We start from the raw sequence: 23,739 nt of genomic DNA, 5'->3' as shown, positions 1-23,739 counted from the left end.
ATGATTTACTGGGGATTAAAAAGTGGGATGGTATCTTGACATTCTTACCCATTTCTTGTCCTATTTTATACTTATTAAATTGTCCCTTTAAACAAATAAAACCTAATTACAAAAACAACAGATAGTGCCTAATTTAGAAACTTAGGTGCATTATAAAACTCATATTTTTATTTTAAAAAACTTTTTTCTTTTTAAATTAATCTTGGAGCAATTCAGTATCACTGAACCTCATGATCATTTGTTTTGCACTCTCCGGATTGCAGTGTTCTAAGATGCAGCACTGTGGGGCTGGAGATAACCATTGTGTTCTTTCTAGAAGATGACTTTCCTCCATTTAGCCTCAGTTCTTGTTGCTCCAGCTGTGACTTGTTATGTTAATTTGCTGTAGTAGTAACCATGACATTAATCTACTTCCAGATGAATTGAATGGCACAAATGTTCTTTCATCTAACCATCTCCTCTCCAGTGTCTCTAGATAGATTTAGCCATTAGTTTAAGTATCTCTTAATTCAGATGACTTATAAGGATTTGTTGTATAAAGTGCTTTGGAAAGACAAAAGAAACTTACTAGGTTTATTTGAAAATTCTGTTCATCTCACTTTAATTGTAATGTATAACAAATGACACTAAGCAAAATTTTAATAATCATAGAAAATAAGATTTCTTCACATTAAGAACATGGCAGGAGGTTTAATCTTGTGTTTGTATTCAACTTTGCCAATAACTGGTGCTACAAATGTAAGCAAGTTATTTAAGCTGTTTCAGCTTGACTTCATCTGTAAAATAGGACTTAAGTATGACATATTATGTAAATGTCTTTACAGAAAGTGTAGAGATTCACTAAATTATAGTTCTTATTATGGAACCCAGATCTAAAGGACCAAACAGAGAACCATGACTTTTTCTTTCAGTGAAGAATAGTAGCAGAAAACTTCACATGTGTTTCCACAGTGAGATTGCTGGCGGTCAAGCTATTTGTAATATACTAATATGATTTATGAATATTAATTATCAAGTTAGTTGCAAACCAAGCAAAATTTGCCAGCCTTAAGGTTCTGGGTTGAGCAAAGCCTAGGTCAATAAAATAATATTATTTAATATCTATTTTCTCCTTTGAGGAGGCAGATTTAATAGCAAGGACTGTCTGTTTTTTTCCTTGTCATATTATGATTTCTTGTGCCAGCAGAGTTGCAGAATAATCTTGTTTTTATAACCAGTTCATTCTTAAAATGCTGTTTGTGATGATCATTGATATTTGAGGGGATGTGCAGGAGAGCTATTTATTTACAAATATACAGAGCTACCGTGCATGCTAACTCGCTTCAGTTGTGTCCAACTCTGTGCAGCCCTATGGACTGTATCCTGCCGGGCTCCTCTGTCCATGGGATTCTCCAGGCAAGAATACTGGAGTGGGTTGCCATGCCCTCCTCCAGGGGATCTTCCCTACAAAGGGATGGAACTCGTTTCTCTTATATCTCCTGCATTGGCAGCCTGGTTCTTTACCACTAATGCCACTTGGGAAGCCCATGAAGAGCTAGGTCAGGTGGATATTTCATTATTTTTTTTAAATTCTGCACTAATTCATAGTGTAGCACCAGTAACAATTACACTAATTGCAGCTTAGACATTCTTTTTGTTCTCAGTGTAAAGGCTTGGTATACTTTGTTTTAGTAGGAAAGGAATTTGGTAATTGAAGTGGGAAACTAAATTTAGTTTAGTTTTATTTTCTCTCTTTTTCTTTTTTTTGCTGTACCATGTAGCTTGTGGGATCTTAGTTCTCCCAACCAGGGGTTGAACCCGGGCCCTCAGCAGTGAGAGCACAGAGTCCTAACCACTGGATCACCAGAGAATTAGCTAAATTTAGTTTTTAAAGCTTTGTTTTTTGAGGTTTAAAATTTCATAACCTTTTAATCTTAACATTATGATAAAAAAATTAAAAGGCATAGAAGCATAGAATTTTTTTTAAGTAGTTTGAATAAGACACATTTCTGTGTCCCCTAAACTTAGAAACACTTGGCAAACTTTTGAATGAGACCCAAGACTAACACCTTGATCTTGTTTTAACTAACTTGCCCTTCTACCATAAAATTAAACTCTACCAAAGCCATTTCTTTAATTTTTTGTTCAATTGCCTTAGCATGGTAAGTAGGAATTTCCAGGCTAGGTGTAGGTTCTAAGACCTTTATTCAAAACTCCTCCCAGAACAGAAAAGACCTGTCTTCTGAGAGTTTCCCTTTTGGCTTGCATCTCCTATGCCTAAACTTAGTCCCACCATCCCTATAGTCTGTAGGACCAGAGTGCAAGTAAAAAAGAAGGATCCCTGGAGAAGATCCCTGAGCAAGACTAAAGGGAAATAACGGAAAACAGCACATTCCTTCACTTCAGACACTGTCTTGCTGAAACACGTTCTTGGTGGGAGAGAAAAAGGAAAAGAAAGTAAAGCCTGTGGTTAGATTTTTGCGAGGAATTAAGGGTTGAGTGGGGAGGGTGTCAAGATAGCATGCTGGCTCATCCCACATAACTATAATTCCTCATACTCTTTCTTCTTCCCTCTTTAAAAAATTTGCCAAAGTTCACTGCCACCCATGGTAAATAAAATGGGGCCACTTGGAAAGGCTTGTATCCTGTAACTACTTGACTTCTGGAGCCAAACACCCCAAAAGTAGGCCAGGCAGGAGCTAAAGTGGGGGCCTAACAGCTCCTGCACCTACTGTAGCTTCTAGGTCTTAGAAGCACCATCTGTGTCTTTCCAGATGATTTGGAGAGTTTCTCTTGGCCTTTCACCATCCATTTACTCATAGTTGCAGTTCTTTAGATTCACTGTTGGGTCTGTTTCTTGAATTTACAGATTCAAAACTCAGATCACAGTGATATACAGTTAATAGTGATGCAATTCTGGGGGTCTTCTTCAGAGCTATTCTTAATAGAATTGCTTATTCTAAGTAGTTAAAGCAACTTGAAAGCACCTGTGATAGGTGACATCACTTTTGGTAAATACTGTTTTATGGAGAAAATTGATAGTTAAGTAAATGAATCCATGAAAAGTTAATTTCCATTTTCCATGTCTTGCCCTTTAGAAACTTATTAGGACTTCTTTTTCTCCCTTAAGTACCCAGTACTTGTAAAGTTTTTCTTTGTTTTACAAAGATTCTCTTTAATGTTTTGCTTTCTGATGAAAGATTGAAAAACTATTCCTTTACATAATTTGTACTTATCATTTTAATGTCACTAAAGTACTTTAGCTTTCTCAAAAGAACTACATCATCTGAAATACATATTTTCTATAAAAAGAATAAGTTACTGACATTGATTTTTTTTTTTGAGATAATGGTTTCTATAGACCCATGTTCAGGGAAGCCCAGTAGAAGACAATATTGAGTTATTTGACCCTAAAAGCCTTGAGTTATAAAAAGAACTAATAGAATCTATAATATTTATGTATAATTTAGTATCAGAGATGGTTGGCTGGAACTCCAAATAATTTATTATCAGAGATGGTTGGCTGGAACTCCAAGTCATATTAAGTATTTTATACCATTGATCAGATAAATGACATTACAGGAAGTGGTCAGCTTACAGTGATGTGATACCTGCAAATCACTGACACGTACAATGTTAGGCACACAGTGCCCAACTATGTCATCACCTACAGCTTGTCCAAGAAGGCAGCCACAAGTCAACCTGTGTGAATCAACCTACTGCTTAGGGGGCCCTTGGTAAGGCCTCTAGTTGCCCAGCCTGGCTCTACGAACCAATTCTCTTCTCTTTCTCCCTACACCTCGGAGTCTTTTCATTCCAAAATGGCAAGGGTTTCTGTTTTGTGTTTGATCCTAAATAAAGGGAGGAAGGTGGAGGGAGAGGAGAGGTATCCCAAGTGAAAACCAGAAAGACAGCGTAGAAAGGGGTAGAGGTGGGGGACTAAAGAGATAATAGCAAACTCTATGAAGGGTCAAGTATTGAATGTTTTAGACATTATGGCCTGTATTTAGTTTTCCCATCGTAGCAGGCATACACAATATGTGGATGAGTGAGCTTGGCTGTGTTCCAATTAAATTATATCTACAAAGCTAGGCAGTGGGCCTTTGGCCTACTGGCCATAGTTTGCCACGCTATGCATACTACAGGGTAATACGTGCCTAGTAAACTGGGCCTGAGAGATAGTCTAGAAGAGAAGTTCGTAAAGTGTTTAGAGCACTGTAACATTATTTAGTAAATGTGTAGTTTCTCAGAGAAATTGAGGACAACACTGACTTTGATGTTAAAAGTTGGTATCAAGTATATTTTTAGCCTCACATACTCATTTCTTAAAAGTTGCTGATGAATGAAAAAAAAGCCTCTGTTGTAAAGCAAAACCCAGCACTCATGATTAAGCAAAGAGGGGCAGAAAGGAATCATTTCATAGATGACGTAACAGGTAAGGGGAGCTTTAAAGGAGGCCTGATTTCCAGTCGGTGCTGTGTCACACTGCCTGGCCCTGGATTCAATTCAAGGCTTTAGAAAAGAAATCAGTGTTTTAGAAGTCTGTATTTGGCAGTATCTGAATACAAGTGAAAGTATTACTCTGTAAAATTTTGATAATTGTTATGTTTTTTTTTCCCCTATGGTTAAAACTCCAATAGGAATTCCAATACTTGTTGAATTGAATTAGCCTTCTTACCATTACATGTAAAATATCACTGAGGTGTCTTACCACGGTATAACAGACGGTTCTTGTCATTTCTGACAGGTTGTTCCTGCTGAAGGACTGGTCTCTATATTGAAGAAGAGGAATGATACTGTAGGAGATCATCCCGCCCAGATGCAGCAGAAAACATCCAAGCGAAGAGTGAGATTCCAAGAAATAGACGACAGCTTAGATCAAGGTAGAGTGCTCAGCACTGTGTCTGGCACAGATTTGATCTGTGTTTGCCAAAAGAATGAATTAATGTACAATAAGATGTTTGGTAATAGGATTTGTAAAGAATATGTAGACTTAGTTGCATTATATAAAGAATCACAGAGAAGTGAACTATCATAAGTTCTTAAGTAAGTCCTAAGTATTCTGTTTGCTCGAATAAGTGACCAGTTGCAAGTTCATCTCCTTGCCTGCCTGTCCCACAGATAGTGGTCAGTGTTCAGAGCTCATCTCAGTTTCTTTGTTTAGTGTTTTGTTTTCTGACTTTTTGTTTTTAGTGACCCTGCTGTTTTTGTCTTCTTTTCAGTGACAGTCAATACTGCTTGAGTGTTGTGGAAAATATTTATAAATTACAAATATATTCTCTTCGGTGATTTCTTCTCGACTCTATGGGAAAAAAAGTGTCTCTCAAGCGCAGTAGTTTAACACTGTTGCTATTGTTTGATTTTTTTTTTTTCCCCCTCCTGGGCTTGTATTTAAGGTTGCTGTTAAGTTTACCTAAGGCCTAGGTAAATCAGAGTAGAAACATGGCCTAGAATATGTCAGTGTGCTTTTCATGTTTATAAAACAACTGCATTATTAAATAATGATGTCAATGTGTAGACACAATTTCTAAGTATGACATAAAGTGATAGCAGTAGCTGTTTCTAAATTTTTACAACTATAAAACTGGCAGGAGCCATGGAAATAATCTGTTCTCACTCCTCATTTTTACCTCTGAACCTTGCTTGTAACTATCACAGTCTTCTCCAGATAAAGTGCTCAGTTCTTTGTGCCAATTGGTACTGAATTGTTGCCTAGTAGGAGGAACCCTGGATTTAGAACTGACAGTCCCTAGTTCCTTTAGGAACCATCTCATCTTAGACTAAGTCATATAACTTTGCTCAGTAGCCACCTGCACTTCTTGGCCTCCATGTTGGACAGCACAGCTCTAAACAGTGTCAGTGCATGTAGACAAATAAAACAAAATAGATGTTTTAAAATAAATTGTATTTAAATGTTTATATATAAATATATGATAAAGAAATAGCTGAAAAAATACATAAAATAGATTGCTAACAAAGATAAGAGAGTGAGTGGGAATCATGGCAAAAACAGAAAAGATGATAAAAGTATTGAACTGACCAAACCACCCCCCCAAAAACTAAGAAACACAGCACAAATGATACAGTCCTTTTTATTTGTATGTATAAAAAGTATACTAAGTATTAACTATTAAATCTCTTAAGGTCAATTAACTATGAAGAGCTACTAAACTAAATATGTCAGTCAAAGGAGAATACAATTACATAATCCTGTTTCTAAAAAAATCCTTAACCACATGTGTTTGATCTGAGATGTACTGCCAGATTTTTTCTTCTTTTTTTATGGAAGTGGTTACATCCGTTGGATAAATGAACTAGTTTTAATTTTAGCATTTACAAGTTCCACAAGTGTCTATCTTTATGGTAACAGGTCCTCGTACAGTCATTGGTACACTAGCTTTCTAACAGGGACCATCCATAGAGGACTAATATTACAAACATCTGGTTATCTTAATCGGTGAGGCAAGATACTAGAATTTGATTCTTGTGTCAGCTTAACCTTACTCTGTTTTCCTGTTTGCAGATGAAGTTGGAGGTGGTTCCTGTATTTTACTGGTCTTGCTGTGCATAGTGACGGTTTTGCTTAGTGTGGGAGGAACTGCGTTATACTGCACTTTTGGTGACATGGAGTCACCCGTTTGTACAGACTTTGCAGACAACATGGACTTCTATTACACTAAGTTACTACAGGGAATAGCGGAACTTAAACACTGGATCTACCTCTCCTAGCAAGCGTTCACGAGGGACAGGCATGCTGGCAGTGAGCATCACAGAGGGAGACTTTCTAAGCAGCTTTTATTTCAGGAGTTCTGTAACATGCGCCGCCCCCCGCCCCCCCGCCGCCTCCCCACAGAGGAACAACAAACATCAGAAACAGCAACTGTAAATGGCAATCCAGAGGAGCTCTCAGAATAATCACATAATGAAGCGATATTGATCTGAGCACTGTGGATGGAGGGAATGGTCTTTGAACAGCATGTCCACCTCCCCCTCGCTGCTTCCTAGTGTAATGAGCTACACTGAGCAGAATTAGACAGGGCAGTGCTGGAGCCAAACCATTTTTGGCTACCTTCAAGCTAATGGTTGACTTCCCTGGTGGCTCAGATGGTAAAGCATCGGCCTACAATGCGGGAGACTCGGGTTCAATCCCTGGGTCGGGAAGATCTCCTGGAGAAGGAAATGGCAACCCACTCCAGTACCCTTGCCTGGAAAATCCGATGGACAGAGAAGCCTGGTAGGCTACAGTCCATGGGGTCGCAAAGAGTCAGACACGACTGAGCGACTTCTTCACTTCACTAAGCTAATGGTTAAAGGACACTGTTGATTTACAGTTGTTGGTCCAAAGACATTGCTTCCAGCCATCCCGCAATAAGTTTGTGTGTAATGAAAAGGCGTTTCCTTATGGTTTCAGTGTCTTTTTTAGTTCACGTTGGGAGCTATATAATTTAGGCTTTGTGCACTCTTTCCAGATTCTGTTTTCCACTTGCGAAATGGTTTTTTTTGTGTGTGTGTATGTGTGTGTTTCAGACAGTTATCATAAGCAAAAACCCAACATAAAATAACGAAGAATATTCTTTCAACATGACTACAAATGTGTAGGCACAAAACTTTCAAGAAGGCTTAACTGTGGAACAGATGAATTATAGAAATCTTGGCCCTGAATTGAGAAACTATGACAGATACAGTGACACTTAACTTGGTTAACTAGCCAGAAGTTCATCACAGGCCTAGAGATAAAACTGAATAGCTCCCTCTGAGTCTCAGGCAACCAGTTTCATCATGGATTCAATGCTTCCTGTAATGAATGCCGGATTCAGCTCAATTCAGTAAAGACCTATTGAGCACCTATTATGTTCTGAGAATCTAAGACCCCTTCTGCAAAGATAAATAAGATATTAGTTCCTGCTCTAGATGTTTTGATCCTGGTCTTAGGTAAAATAAACTAATACTTTAATGAATGAAATTAAATCATCATATATAATTCAGTATTAACAGATCAGACATTCAGATGCTTGAATGTGCATTCATATCATGGGCTTAATTCAGACCTAATATGGGGTCATTAGATGAAAATTCAATCATATCTTAAATAGACAAATGTCTGATTTTTATTTAAATCTGTCAGTTTTCCTTTCCGAAAGTACAGTGATCTAACGATTAGGAAGCCTTTCTTTAACTTTTTTATCTCATTGATAGCATTCTAAAAGAAACAAAACACATGGATTATAGTTTTCTAGCAGTGATCATTATTTCATGTTTTTCCATTAGGATCATTTGAAAGAAAAAGAGAATTTTCTTACTAGTTGTTACTGGCTGGTACAGTACATCCCTTCATGTTTCAGCTTATTTATTTAGACTTATGATTTTTAAAGGGCTTTTTATAGAAGTTGAAATTGTGTCGTTTAGCACGCATTTGGTTATACCTGATATTTAATTACTGTATACTTAGTGTTTTGATTTTCTATAATTTCAACTCAGTGTGTTTTTAGGCTTATTTTTAAATTGATGTTTTATTTTTACTTATAATACTGTTTGACTTGTCTCTATCATGCCACCATAAACTATAATATTTTCAAGGATTATAGATCAAAGATATTTATTTAGAAGTGTACAAGATACTGAAATCTAGATTCCTTATACTTAAGGCTGATTTTATTAGAAGATTATTTTAATGTTCTATGATAAATTTTAAGAATTTGTATTCAACTTGTATGTAAATATATAAAATGCTGATGGTACTATCTTATGTGGTTCTGTAAGAGACATTCACAAAGTCTACTGTGTGGCTATCCCCAACATAGACGAACCTCTTCTGTTTTACCCTCATGATTTCTAGTTACAGAAATTTGGCAATGCTGATTTCTGCCGGTTTTATGTCAAGATAAGTCAAAATTTCCTTCCTGTTCCTTTTTTTGATCACTATTGAAGTTCTAAATAATCTGTAGTATTACATTGGCCACCAGAGCCATTGCTTCTGAAACTGAGGATTTCCTGGGTGCCTTCACACTGAGGGGAAAGACCTGAGATGACGCTTTGGTCCCTGGAGGCAGCTGCATCTCAGGAAAGCCACGCTTGTCCTCACTGTGTCCCATGGAGAGGGAGCTGAGCTCAAGAGCATACTGAGGTCTTGATTTAAAATAGGCATGAAATCTCACCTAGAAAAACTAGGGCAGCTTTTAAAAATGTAATGGTCATTTATTGCATGAATTGGAGTAATTCCATCTGGTGATGGGAGAATTGTTATCTCTCACATAAAAATTCATCCAGTTTTACTATCATGTAATTTTTTCCTGTCATTGGAAAGTACTGACAACGATTTGTAACTAATCTTCCTTAAAACCTGTATTTGGGGGTAACAGATCAAGCTTGTAATTTAAAATCTACACCAACAAAATGTCTCAGAGAGTTTATTTGAATCTCTTGGGTACTGAGAAAAACCGCTTTATTTAAAGTGAAAGTAAAGTAATTTCAGAAGTTGGTCTCTGGCCCCTCAAGTAGATTACTTTGGGTAGTCTAATAGGTCCCTACGTAATGCTCCAGTGCTTCTAAAACATCTCCCCATCTGCCTGAAACAGCCACTGAAATTCACTGTAAAAATTCATTCCTTCAGATTTAAAAATCAAATCTCTCTGGGAGGTTTACTATATTGAGTTGTGAATTTGTGTATTATGCTAAGAGGATTTAAAATTTGGAGGTAGGCTTTGTTTTGAAAGGACAGATGTGAATTGGGTCTTGCTGAAATGGTAAGGTGGAGAAAGGGATAGGAATTGAGAAATGAAGAGGGAAGATTGGGAAAAGAGAAAAGAAATCTTTTACCTAGTACTTGTATTGCTGAAGCTGACTTTGTGGCATTTAACCCCAATCCAGAGAGAGACTAAATGTTTGTGTTCCCACTAACGTGACCTGTATAACTCTGTTCATTTCTGTGGGCTCAGTTCATATTAACTTACCCTTGTGGCACAGTGGTAAAGAATCCGCCTGCCAATGCAGGAGATGCGGGTTCAGTCTCTGTCAGAAAGATCCTCTGGAGAAGGAAATGACAACCCACTCCAGTATTCTTGCCTGGAAAATTCCATGGACAGAGGAGCCTGGTGGGCTACAGCCCATGGGGTCACAAAGGTGTTGGACACAACTAACCAACGTTTTCAGTACGCTTGTATACTTATGAAGTGTACATAGATTTTGCACGTTTATTCATTTGATGCTTAGATCAGTAAGCATACATCCCTTAAATCAGGCCTTGTAATTTCAGAATCCATTATAAATTCACTTCTATTATGTTGCTTCCATCTTCAAAAAGAGTAAGAGTGATCTAAGGTTTATGGTACAAATTCTGGTGCCAGCTGATATTTTAATAAACTCAAGGATAAATTAGTGAGCCTTATGTGCTAAAGAATTTTCTTTAAGGAATTCTGGTAGCATTTCAGTCTCTCTTGGTGGAGGCTACTAGACATCTCTTCTTCGCAGTCCTAGGAAGAGTTAAGTCCTAAACTCAATCTCTTGCCTGTTGCTCCAAAAACACTGCAGTACCATGAGCGACAGTGTTAACTGTTATCTGTACCTTGACAAACTGGAATGCCTACAGTTTACCTAGCACTGAGCTGGGTGTTGGGGCTCTCAAAACAAGAAATGGTACCAGCTTAAAGAAGTTAGCATCTGGCAAGGTAAATATATTTGTGAAAGGGAAGGGAGAATGAAGAAACAGAATACTACAACTCATGGAGGTGGAAGCTTAAGTTCATTCCTTTCTACCATGTATCAGGCATTAGGAGTAAAAATAAAGTTCTGTCTAGCCCACCTGCATAGCACCTTGATAGACAGGAATCTTCTCCAGGCAAAATCCTGGTAACTAATACTTTTTGCTTCTTGTTAGCATTTGTGGCATTAATAGTGGATGGGCTTTCCAAGAGTAAAAAGCTTCTTGGCAGGAGCCTTCTTCAAAATCTAAAGTCTGAATAGCACTAAATAGCACAATGAAAAACTTTCTCACAGAACTGCGTATCTAGATGCTTCTCCAGTAAATTCTAGCAGTCATGTAAGTAAGAAATAGCACCTATCCAACAAAACACTCTTTCAGAAGGAGAAAATGGACTTCCTAATTCATTTTACGAAAATAATACTGATCCATAGACCTGACTGGAATGCAAAAGTAGGAAATCAAGAAACACCTGGGGTAAAAGGCAAATTTGGCTTTGGAGTAATGGAATGAAGCAGGGCAAAGGCTAATAAAGTTTTGCCAAGAGAACACACTGGTCATAGCAAACACCCTCTTCCAACAACACAAGAGAAGACTCTACACATGGATGTCACCAGATGGTCAACAATGAAATCAGACTGATTATATTCTTTGCAGCCAAAGATGGAGAAGCTCTATACAGTCACCAAAAACAAGAGCAGGAGCTGACCTTGGCTCATATCATGAACTCCTTATTGCCAAATTCAGACTTAAATTTAAGAAAGTAGGGAAAACCACTAGACCATTCACGTGTGACCTAAATCAAATCCCTTATGATTATACAGTGGAAGTGAGAAATAGATTTAAGGGACTAGATCTGATAGAGTGCCTGATGAACTCTGAATAGAGGTTCGTAATATAGTACAGGACACAGGTATCAAGACCATCCCCATGGAAAAGAAATGCAAAATGACTGAGGAGGCCTTACAAATAGCTGTGAAAAGAGAGAAGTGAAAGCAAAGGAGAAAAGGAAAGAAATAACCATCTGAATGCAGAATTCCAAAGAATAGCAAGGAGAGAGAAGAAAGCCTTCCTCAGCAATCAATGCAAACGAATAGAGGAAAACAACAGAATGGGAAAGACTAGAGATCTCTTCAAGAAAATTAGAGATACCAAGGGAACATTTCATGCAAAGATGGGCTCGATAAAGGACAGAAATGGTATGGACCTAACAGAAGCAGAAGACATGAAGAAGAGGTGGCAAGAATACACAGAACTGTACATAAAAGAGCTTCACGACCAAGATAATCATGATGGTGTGATCACTCACCTAGAGCCAGACATCCTGGAATGTGAAGTGAAGTGGGCCTTAAAAAGAATCACTACGAACAAAGCTAGTGGAAGTGATGGAATTCCAGTGGAGCTATTTCAAATCCTGAAAGATGGTGCTGTGAAAGTGCTTCACTCAATATGCCACAAATTTGGAAAACTCAGCAGTGGCCACCGGACTGGAAAAGGTCAGTTTTCATTCCAATCCCAAAGAAAGGCAATGCCAAAGAATGCTCAAGCTACTGCACAATTGTGCTCATGTCACATGCCAGTAAAGTAATGCTCAAAATTCTCCAAGCCAGGCTTCAGCAATACGTGAACTGCGAACTTCCAGATGTTCAAGCTGGTTTTAGAAAAGGCAGAGGAACCAGAGATCAAATTGCCAGCATCTGCTGGATCATTGAAAAAGCAAGAGAATTCCAGAAAAACATCTATTTCTGCTTTAGTGACTATGCCAAAGCCTTTGACTGTGTGGATCACAATAAACTGTGGAAAACTCTGAAAGAGATGGGAATACCAGACTACCTGACCTGCCTCTTGAGAAACCTATATGCAGGTCAGGAAGCAACAGTTAGAACTGGACATGGAACAACAGACTGGTTTCAAATAAGAAAAGGAGTGTGTCAAGGCTGTGTATTGTCACCCTGCTTATTTAACTTATATGCAGAGTACATCATGAGAAATGCTGGGCTGGATGAAGCACAAGCTGGAATCAAGATTGCCGGGAGAAATATCAATAACCTCAGATATGCAGATGACACCACCCTTATAGCAGAAAGTGAAGAGGAACTACAAAGCCTCTTGATGAAAGTGAAAGAGGAGAGTGAAAAAGTTGGCTTAAAGCTCAACATTCAGAAAACGAAGATCATGGCATCTGGTCCCATCATTTCATGGGAAATAGATGTGGAAACAGTGTCAGACTTTATTTTTCTGGGCTCCAAAATCACTGCAGATGGTGACTGAAGCCATGAAATTAAAAGATGCTTACTCCTTGGAAGAAAAGTTAAATAAAAAAAGTTAGATACCAACCTAGATACCATATTCAAAAGCAGAGACATTACTTTGCCAACAAAGGTCCGTCTAGTCAAGGCTATGTTTTTTCCAGTGGTCATGTATGGATGTGAGAGTTGGACTGTGAAGAAAGCTGAGCGCCAAAGAATTGATGCTTTTGAACTGTGGTGTTGGAGAAGACTCTTGAGAGTCCCTTGGACTGCAAGGAGATCCAACCAGTCCATTCTAAAGGAGATCGGTCCTGGGTGTTCATTGGAAGGAATGATGCTAAAGCTGAAACTCCAATACTTTGGCCACCTCATGCGAAGAGTTGACTCATTGGAAAAGACCCTGATGCTGGGAGGGATTGGGGGCAGGAGGAGAAGGGGAAGATAGAGGATGAGATGGCTGGATGGCATCACTGACTCCATGAACATGAGTTTGAGTGAACTCCAGGAGTTGGAGATGGACAGGGAGGCCTGGCGTGCTGCGATTCATGGGGTCGCAAAGAGTCAGACACGACTGAGCGACTGAACTGAACTGAACTAATAGACCTGACACTGGCCCTCTTAGAATTCCATCAAAATTTGAAGTGGACAGGCTGATTTTAAAATATGTTTGGAGATGCATATGACCTAGAAGATAGCGGTGAACTTGTTAGAACAAAACTGGTAGACTTGAACTTGATTTCAAAACTGAATGCTGCAATATTCAAAACTGTGGTTTGGCAAAAGGAAAGCCCTGTGTATGTGTTCAAGTGATCTAACGTGCCAAGGCAGTTAGGGTAGAAAGGACGTCTTCAACAAATAATGCTGAAACAACTCTATGTCTCACTAGAGAATAAACTTAAACTTTTACCTTACACAAAACAAAAATTAACTTTAAAATAAATGGATATAAATGCAAAAGCTAAAACTATTAAACTTCTAAAACAGAAAATCTTCACAACCTTTGAGTAAGTAAAGATTTCTTAGAATACAAAGTACACAAACCATAAAAGGGGAAAAAAGCTGATCAGCTGGACTGTTAAAACACATGCTCTTTGAACATGGTTAGGAAAATGAAAAAACAAGCTGAAGATGGGGGGTCGGAAATTCACAATAAATTTATCAAGTAAAGGCCTTGTATTCAGAATATGTAAAGATTTCATGCAACTCAATATTATGACAACCCATTTGAAAACCCCTTTCTGTACTGAATACAAGGCCTTTACTGGATAAATTTATTTACATTAGGCATTGTGTATATATACACAATGAGCACATGAGAAGTTGCTGAATATCATTAGTCATCAAGATGCAAATGAAAACTGATACCACCACACGCCTGCTAGAGTGATTAAAAGACTGACATTACCCCAAGAATGCAAGGGTGGTTCAGCCTAAGAAAATCAATGTAATTCATCACACTGATAGGATAATGAAAAAGAACTTCATGATTATCCCAATTGATGCAGAAAAAACATTTGACAAAATTCAACATTCTTTAAGGAAATTAAGACAGCAATTTCATTTGCAGTGGAATCTGAAAGAATAAAATACCTAGGAATAAATTTAACCAAGAAAGAAAATTGTACATTGAAAACTACAAAACATTATTAAAGAAATGAAATAATATCTATATAAATGGAAAGGTATCATTGATGAATGGGAGATAATATTATTAAGTTAATAATACCTAAAGTGATCTACAGATTGAATGTAATCCCTATTTTGAGCCTATTTTGCCAAAGTAGAAAAGCCAATTATAAAATTTATATGGCACTGCAAGGGGGCCCAAAAAGCCAAAACAGTCTTGAAAAAAGAGACAAAATTGGAGGACTCACATTTCCCAATTTCAAAACTCACTACAAAACTTCAGTAACCAAAACCGTGTGATGCTGGCATAAAGATAGACCTATAGACTAATGGGGGCTTCCCTTGTGGCTCAGCTGGTAAAGAAGCCGCCTGCAATGAGGGAGACCTGGGTTTGATCCCTGGGTTGGGAAGATCCCCGGGAGAAGGGAAAGGCTACCCACTCCAGTATTCTGGCCTAGAGAATTCAGTGGACTGTATAGTTCATGGGGTTGCAAAGAGTCGGACACAAATGAGTGACCTTCACATACTCACTCACTCACTCACTCATAGACCAACAGAATAGAATTAAGAATCCAGAAACAAGCCTGTACCTCTTTGCCCAGTTGATTTATGATGAGGGCATCAGGTTCATTCAGTGAGGAAAGAAATAGTTTCAGGACACCTGGATTTCCACACCCAAAAGAAAGAAATTGAACCCCTGCCTGACAACATATACAAAAATCATCCCAAAATGGATCGATAATCTAAATATGAGCTAAACCCACAAAACTCTTAGGGGTGTATACAGCATAAGGTACATCTCCATGACGATGAATTTGGGAATGGATTCTTAGGTATGACACCAAAAGTACAAGCTACAAAAGAGAAAACAGGTAAATAGGACTTCCTCAAAAAATATGTTTTTCAATTTGTGCATCAAAGGAAATTATCAAGATAATGAAAAGACACCCCACAGAAAGGGAGGACATATGTACAATTCAGATATCTGGTAAAGGTTAAATATCCAGAATACAGAAAGGTCATTGACAGTTCAACAAAAAGACAAGCAACCCAATTTTAAAATGGGCAAGAGACTTGAATACACATTTCTCCAAAGAAGATCTACAAATGATCAATAAATACATGAAAAGATGCTCAACATCATTGATCATCGGGGAAATGCAAATCAAAGCCACAAGATGAATGAAATGGTACATACACAGCATGGACAAACCTCAAAAACATGTCATGTGAAATAAGCCAGACGCAAGAACAAATAGTGTGATTTGACTTAAATATCTGTAATAGACAAGTTCAAAGAGGCAGGAAGTAGAACAACGGTTAACGGGCTGAAGGAAGAGGGAAAGGAAAGTTATATGGGTCTAAATGTAAAAGCTAAAACTTAACTGTTTCTGTTTGGAGGATAAAAAAAATTTTTTTAAGGTAATGGTGGTGATGGCGTCACAACTTTGCAAATATACTTATTGCCGCTGAATTGTACACTTAAAAATAGTTAAAATGGCAAATTTTATGTTACACAAATTTTACCACACATGCATGTGTGCACACTTGCTGCCAAGTGTTGGTGAGGATGTGAACCAACCAAATTCACATACACAACTAGGGAGAATATGAAACAGTACCAACCATTTGGAAAACAGCTTGGCAGTTTTTTATAAAGTTAAGTACAGATCTCTGCATGACTCAGCAATTCCACACCTAGGTTCTTACCTAAGAGAGATAAAATGGACAAAAGTCCATAGCAGCCATAATAGCCAAAAAATGGAAACACCCCGTAGTTCATCACTAACACAATAGAATATTATTCAGCAATAAAAAAGAACAAACTATGGATACATAAACAAACATGGTTGAGTCTCTAACTATTCTGAGTTAAAGAAGCCAGGAAGAAAAGACTATATATTGTATGTTTCTGGTTATATAAAATTTTAGAAAGTGCAAACTAACCCCATAGTGACAGAAACAGATCCTTGAGGGGCAAAGGATGGTGGGAAGATGGATTATAAAGGTCACAGGGCAACTTCTGAAATTGATAGAAATGTACCTTGATTGTGGTCATAGTTTCATGGATGTCTACATCTTTCAAAATGCATTGTACACTTTACATAGATGCAGTTATGTGCATAAATTATACCTCAATAAAACTGTTATTAAAAAAGTTCAGTTTGTAGCTTCACAGTATCTCAAGGTATCATGAGTGGTAAGGGAATCCTTGCTAATAGAATACTTTATTCCCTTTCACTGTTGTTGCTTATTTGGGCTACACAAAAATTTTGGTGACTTCCAAGTACCACCCCTTGTTTGTACAAGACCTAACTACTACACAACTGGCTACTTAGAAAGTGTCACAATAAGCTCCTTAGTTCGAAATGCCTTGATTTCAGTCCTAAGTCTGTTCACAGCTTTTGGATCTCTCTGGCTCTTTCAGAAATGTTGGGATAGTGATTTTTTTCTGTGCTTAAAAAATGCATAGAAAAAAGACTATGCTTTTTTTTTTTCTACTTGATACAGCAGTCCAAATTTCAAACCCAATCTAATTATAGGTATTCTGTAAGGACAAACTGATCTCCCTCTGGCTGGAATACATTGATCAAGAGTGAGGTTTTGTGATTTTATTGCTTTTCTTAATTGCCTCGGATCAAGGGTCAGGAAGAAGATATGCACTTAGGGAACAGAGAAGGCTCATATCATTCATCAGAATGATGACAGCCCATAAATGGCTGGTTGTTATTTTCCAAGTACAAGATTGGAGGGTTGACAAGATCTGCACAAACTAAACAAGGAAGAGAAAAAAAAAATCCTTGCCTAAGCTTCTGGTCCAGACAGGAACTTCGTCTAAAAGCAACTATAAATATAGGCAGTCTGCTTTTTCTTTAATTTCATTTTTTCTTGATTGAAAAACTAAATTATGTAGATAGGAAAAGTAGTTCAGCCATCACTAGAGAGGAGATTGGGATATACGATAGTTTAGTGGTAAATAAAAGGCAAAGAAGGAAGGCAGTCCCCACAGTTGGAATCTGGATGAATGAGATCACAGGAACTAGCTGTTTAGTCAGCTTCCCCTTCTATATAGTTCTTTTTTTTTTTTAAGGTATTTTATTTATTTATTTGGCTGTGCCAGGTCTTGGTCCCAGCACACGGGATCTGGGGTCTTTAGTTCTGGCATGTTAGATCTACTTTCCTGACCAGTGATCAAACCCAGGGCCCCTGCACTGGAAGTGTAGCATTTAGCCACCGCACCACCAAGGAAGTGCCCCTTCTTCTCTGTATTTCTAACGTAACTTCATGATCTTTTGAATAACCAAAAGTTTTCTATTTGCCATCATGGAGGAAGGACCACTTGGAAGTCTGTATTTGGTGGATAAATGCAATGGTGGCATCAGGGTCGGCGGAGGTTCTTTGAAGCTGTGCGTGAGGATAAGAGGTGGAAATCCACTCAGAGACTTGAAGTGCCCATTGTGCCCAAAGCCCCTTTGGAGGAAAAGACTGCCAGGTGGTCCCTTCTCAACAAAGTGCTAAGTGCTGTGTCCCATCATCCTGAAACTCAGGCCACAGTTCTTTAGATCTGGGGCTTGGTGCCCCAGCCTGATGCATTCCTTCAAGCCTGAACATGAGGAAGGATAGTGATCCGGACACATGTCTAGTCTCCAAAACAACATCGAATCGGGAGTTTCAGTTAATAGTATCTGCCTGAGCAGATCCTCTCTCAGGTCCTTAGAATTTGGGGTCCAGACTTTGCATCCAGCCCTGGCAAATAGGAAGGAGGAGAAGTGGAGCAGACATCAGAGAAACCACATAGGCTGCAGTCCCCCAAACAACGGAGCCTCCAGAGCAGAGAGCGGAAACGTCTGGAATCACCAAGATCCCTCTCCCAATCAATGCTCCATTTCCAGAAGCCCTGGCACTTGGTGACCTTGGAAAGTGTCTCTTCCCTGCAAATGAAGAGGAAAAACTAGCTATGCAACAGCTCTTGTATGTAAGTATTGCCTGGCTCTTTAAAACCATGTTCCTTTAGAGTTATCAGGCGGGCATTGTTGTGTCAGAAATGAAGCTGGGATCCAAGGTGTTCCAGTGACTTCCTTAAGGTCAAAATCAAGAGAATAAGTCAAAGACTCTCCACTTCTGAACATGAAGTTGGAAATATCTACAGAGCCTTTCTCCTGGGGGTGCCGCTGCATCCTCCTCCTACTGTTTTTATTACCTACAACTTTGAACCCTCGATCACTATCACTATTGTACCCTCGATCACGATTGTACCCTCGATCACGATTACTCTGGGTCTTTGCTGTTGTTCAGTTGCTCAGTCGTGTCTGACTCTTTTGTGACCCCATGGACTGTAGCCCACCAGGCTCCTCTGTCCATGGGATTTCCCAGGCAAGAATACTAGAGTGGGTTAGAGTGGGTTTCCTTCTCCAGGGGATCTTCCTGACTCAGGGATTGAACCTGTGACTCCTGCATTGGCAGGCAGATTCTTTACTACTGAGCCACCAGGGAAGTCCACTCTGGGTCTTCAGTTCAGTTCAGTTCAGTTCAGCTCAGTCGCTCAGTCGTGTCCAACTCTTTGCAACCCCATGAATCACAGCACGCCAGGCCTCCCTGACCATCACCAACTCCCAGAGTTCACTCAAACTCATGTCCATCGAGTCAGTGATGCCATTCAGCCATCTCATCCTCTGTCGTCCCCTTCTCCTCCTGCCCCCAATCCCTCCCAGCATCAGAGTCTTTTCCAATGAGTCAACTCTTCACATGAGGTGGCCAAAGTACTGGAGTTTCAGCTTTAGCATCAGTCCTCCCAAAGAACACCCAGGGCTGATCTCCTTTAGAATGGCCTGGTTGGATCTCCTTGCAGTCTAAGGGACTCTCAAGAGTCTTCTCCAACACCATAGTCAAAAGCATCAATTCTTCAGCGCTCAGCTTTCTTCACAGTCCAACTCTCACATCTATACATGACCACTGGGAAAACCATAGCCTTGACTAGACTGACCTTAGTCGGCAAAGTAATGTCTCTGCTTTTCAATATGCTATCTAGGTTGGTCATAACTTTCCTTCTGGGTCTTACATGTGGGAAAAAAACAGCAGAGGCAGTTACTACATACTGCAGGCCACAGGCATGGGTAAGTTGGTGTGCAGGTCTTGTGTAATGGACTGTAGGGGACCCTAGTGAGAAGGCAGAGGTTTTCCTGGCAGACAATCTAAACATAGCCTAGGGATGCCAGATAAAATACAGGATGCTGGTTATCACATGAGACAAATTTGTACGACACAATTGTTTGTTGTTTATCTGAAATTCAAATTTAACTGGGCATCCTATATTTTTGTTTACTAAATGAAGGCAACCCCTATCGGTGCCACAGCATAGCACAGACACCGAGGACGAGAGGGAGGGGCTCACGAGAGCCAGAGAAGCGGAGTGGCTTAGGCGCGAGGAGCTCTGGGGAGCAGCATTCAGCCCCCCTTTCTGGATTCCCTCAGTACCTGCCATGTCTTGGTGTATAAACAGAAGACAGCACATCAACTCAGTGATTAAAATCAACGTTTGTCTACAAAAGGGTAGAAAGCGGCCAGAATTTGTTGGTCAAAAAGATCCCCTGGAGAAGGAAATGGCAACCCACTCCAGTATTCTTGCCTGGAAAACCCCATGGACAGAGGAGCCTGGCGGGCTACAGTCTGTGGGGCTGCAAACAAGCCGGACACAACTGAGCACGCACACACAAGTAGTACTCAAAACTTAGTCTTAGTTTAAAGTGCTTTCAATCTAACACAGAAATGAGAATTTAATCCGAGCTTAGAATGTGATGCAAAAAAAGTAATGTAGTACTTTACCTGAGGCGAAAGACCTTCCGAATGTGGATCTGTGTGATGTTCATCCTACGGTGCTCGTGACTGTCAACAATCTGAATTCACAGAATTGTGTTTTACTCCTGGTTTTCAGATGGCACCACCTAATAACAACAGAAGACAAGATGGTTGGATGGCATCACCAACTCAGCGGACATGAGTTTGAGCAAGCTCCCGGAGACAGTGAAGGACAGGGAAGCCTGGTGTGCTGCCTTGGGGTCACAAAGAGTCGGACACGACTGAGTGACTGAACAACAGCAATAACTCAAATAGAAGATATCGTCTCTACTGCTCCTTTTGTTTAGCTCCTAGGTCATCTAGTTTTTATTGAGCCCTTGTTGCAGATATATGAGTGGGGTGGTTGTACCTAGCCAAAACTAATTTATTCATTTCCTCCTCTAATGACAAAAGATGGCTTTTCCATTTGGTGTATCCATAGCCTTAGCTTTCGGCTGCCACCACTTTTCACCAACAACTACCTTTTAGCCCCTCTACCTTTTCGTCTTCACTCAGTGAAACCAGATTCTCAGGATGAGAGCTTTGGTCTTTTCAGTCTGACCTTCTCTCAGGACAGCAAACCCCATTTTCTGTTTAAAATGATTACTCATAAATAGAAGTACATTAGCGGTGGCCAAAATCCATCTGGTCGCTTCCCTTCTGTGCAGAGTGATGAATTGGCAAAAGGACAGGAAGGGGAGGGTGGGGGAGCAGGCGAGGCCGGGCCCTGCAGAGCCACAGTCTGTGCACAGATGCTAGGCTCCTGGTGCGGCCTGGGAAGCACCCTCCCCAGAGCTCGCTGGCTGCAGCAGATATAGGACAGAGTAAATGCCATGTCTGCCTACACGTCTGCAAAGCGGCCTTGATTTGTCAGAGGCAAAAATAGTAAGAAGAGAGGGGAAAACAATGAAAGATAAACAGGATTTCAGAAATCATGCATTTTGAGCATGTGTGTGTGTGTGTTTCACCTGTCTGTTTAGTTACTATTCAATCTAGCAAGGCATAAACACTTAAGAGATCAATCATTTAAATAACAATAAATTCATATGGCTAACATTGAAATTTTGCAGGTCTTCATTGCAGCCATGAAACTAAAAGACGCTTACTCCTTGGAAGGAAAGTTATGACCAACCTAGATAGCATATTCAAAAGCAGAGACATTACTTTGCCAACAAAGGTCCATCTAGTCAAGGCTATGGTTTCTCCATTAGTCATGTATGGATGTGAGAGTTGGACTATGAAGAAGGCTGAGCGCCGAAGAATCGATGCTTTTGAACTGTGGTGTTGGAGAAGCCTCTTGAGAGTCCCTTAGACTGCAAGGAGATCCAACCAGTCCATTCTAAAGGAGATCAGCCCTGGGTGTTCTTTGGAAGGAATGATGCTAAAGCTGAAACTCCAGTACTTTGGCCACCTCATGCAAAGAGTTGACTCATTGGAAAAGACTCTGATGCTGGGAGGGATTGGGGGCAGGAGGAGAAGGGGACGACAGAGGATGAGATGGCTGGATGGCATCACTGACTCGATGCACGTGAGTCTAAGTGAACTCCAGGAGTTGGTAATGGACAGGGAGGCCTGGCGGGCTGCAATTCCTGGGGTCACAAAGAGTCGGACACAACTGAACGACTGAACTGAACTGAACATTGAAATGGTAAAAAACAAAAATCCCAAATGCAGGCCTGAATGAGGACAGAGTGGGAAGAGATGAGAGGTGAAAAGGTGAAAGTGAAATCACTGAGTCATGTCCCACTCTTTGTGACCCCATGGACTGGGTCTTCAGGCTCAGATTGGTGTACCCACCAAACATTCCTCCTTGTAATCATGTAAAGACAAGAGCTGATGTCTCAGAAAGGCATCTGGAAATTGAAAACTGGGGTCATTAAATTCAGATGACCCCCTGAATTCTCCAGGCCAGAATACTGGAGTGGGTAACCTTTCCCTTCTCCAGGGGATCTTTCCAACTCAGGGATCAAACCCAGGTCTCCCACATTGCAGGTGGATTCTTTACCAGCTAAGCCATAAGGGAAGCCCAAGAATACTGGAGTGGGTAGCCTATGCCTTCTCCAGGGGACCTTCCCAACCTGGGAATCAAACTGGGGTCTCCTGCGTTGCAGGCAGATCCTTTACCAACTGAGCCACCAGGGAAGCCCTGAGATGAGAGGTACCTGTCTGCAAAAGCCTTTGTTCAGAAGGTGCTCACACAGCCAACAGACCTCTGCCCAGCGCCTGTGTTTCCCTTCCCCAGAGGCCCAGAGACAGTGTCCCTGGGGAAACTTCCACAGCAACCTTTCTATGACCTCACATTCTGCATGTTGTCTTCGCTACAAGGTGGAAAGTGCAGTCAGCCACTGCATTCTTTCTTGGGCTACTTATGGGTTAGGACCCTCCCAACCTCACCCTTTCCTCCTTAAATATTCTAGCTCCTATTTCTAATAGTATTGTTTTCCCCTACTTTGTCACCTATAGGTTTTTTTGTTTTTGTTTTTGTTTTTTTAGTTCTTCTGTGAAATACTCTGGTAAAAATGAAAAGAAAAGTTTTACTATTCCCATTAAGGGTAAACTGAGAGAAGTGAGAAGCCTCAGAAGACCTCAAAAGGAGAGAAGCCCAGTTTTCAATTTCCAGATGCCTTTCTGAGACATCAGCTCTTGTCTTTACATGATGACAGGGAGGAATGTTTGGTGGGTACACCAATCTGAGCCTGAAGACCTCATGAAAACACATGGACCGCTGGAGAAGGGGATGGAAGTGGGGGCTGGAAAGGGCACAAAGCCTGTCTTCAGCAGCTGTTAATGCATGTCCTCAGTCAGTTAAACCAATGAGGAGTCAGGCACTGGGAAGAAAACCTTTTGCTTTCTTCGGTAATGTTTCTAAATCTACAGATGGGGACAAGGAGGGGAGGTGCATTATTTTTCATATTTTCTAGTAAGTTTCAAAGAGAATTACTGACATGCCATTTTAATGCCTGTCATCTTTTCTGCAACACTGATCTTTGGGGGCAAGCTGGGCCCTTGTCCTTGAAACAAGTGCAGCGTTGGTGGCTCGGAGACAGCCCTGCTTACACCTTGGGGAGGCTGGCAGCATGGCAGGCGAGGATTCAGCAGCACCCCTCTAGGGTGGGGAGGGATTAGCACCCAGACAGATTCCAGAGTGGACCCTATGCTGGAGACATGGAGCACTGGGGACAAGAGGTTTGAAACAGGCAACACCAGTTCTCAGAGGCACAGAGGTAAACATGGCTTACACCCGGAGAACTCCCCGCCAATCAGAGCATGACTCCTCTCTCCTCTCCACCAGTCAAGGGTTTGCAAGTGGCAGGCTCCCCTACCAATCAGAGCCAGGCCCTCATCTCCTCGTCT

At 40.2% G+C, this 23,739-nt stretch overlaps 1 protein-coding gene across 1 annotated transcript in view; it reads left to right on the top strand.

The window, feature by feature from the left end:
• Positions 1-6,822, top strand: part of CNST (consortin, connexin sorting protein) — an 85,960-nt gene extending 79,138 nt beyond the window's left edge. Inside the window, exons 10-11 of the mRNA XM_052654016.1 lie at positions 4,727-4,862; positions 6,503-6,822. Coding sequence (XP_052509976.1) covers positions 4,727-4,862; positions 6,503-6,708 — 342 coding nt within the window. The 3' untranslated portion in view covers positions 6,709-6,822. The remainder of the gene's footprint in view (positions 1-4,726; positions 4,863-6,502) is intronic.
• The last annotated feature ends 16,917 nt before the right edge of the window (positions 6,823-23,739 follow it).

Source organism: Budorcas taxicolor, chromosome 16, assembly GCF_023091745.1.
Source record: "Budorcas taxicolor isolate Tak-1 chromosome 16, Takin1.1, whole genome shotgun sequence".
NCBI classification, from domain to species: domain Eukaryota; kingdom Metazoa; phylum Chordata; class Mammalia; order Artiodactyla; family Bovidae; genus Budorcas; species Budorcas taxicolor.
Note: the sequence above shows the minus strand (reverse complement) of the source record. Positions and strands in the feature narration are given on the sequence as shown.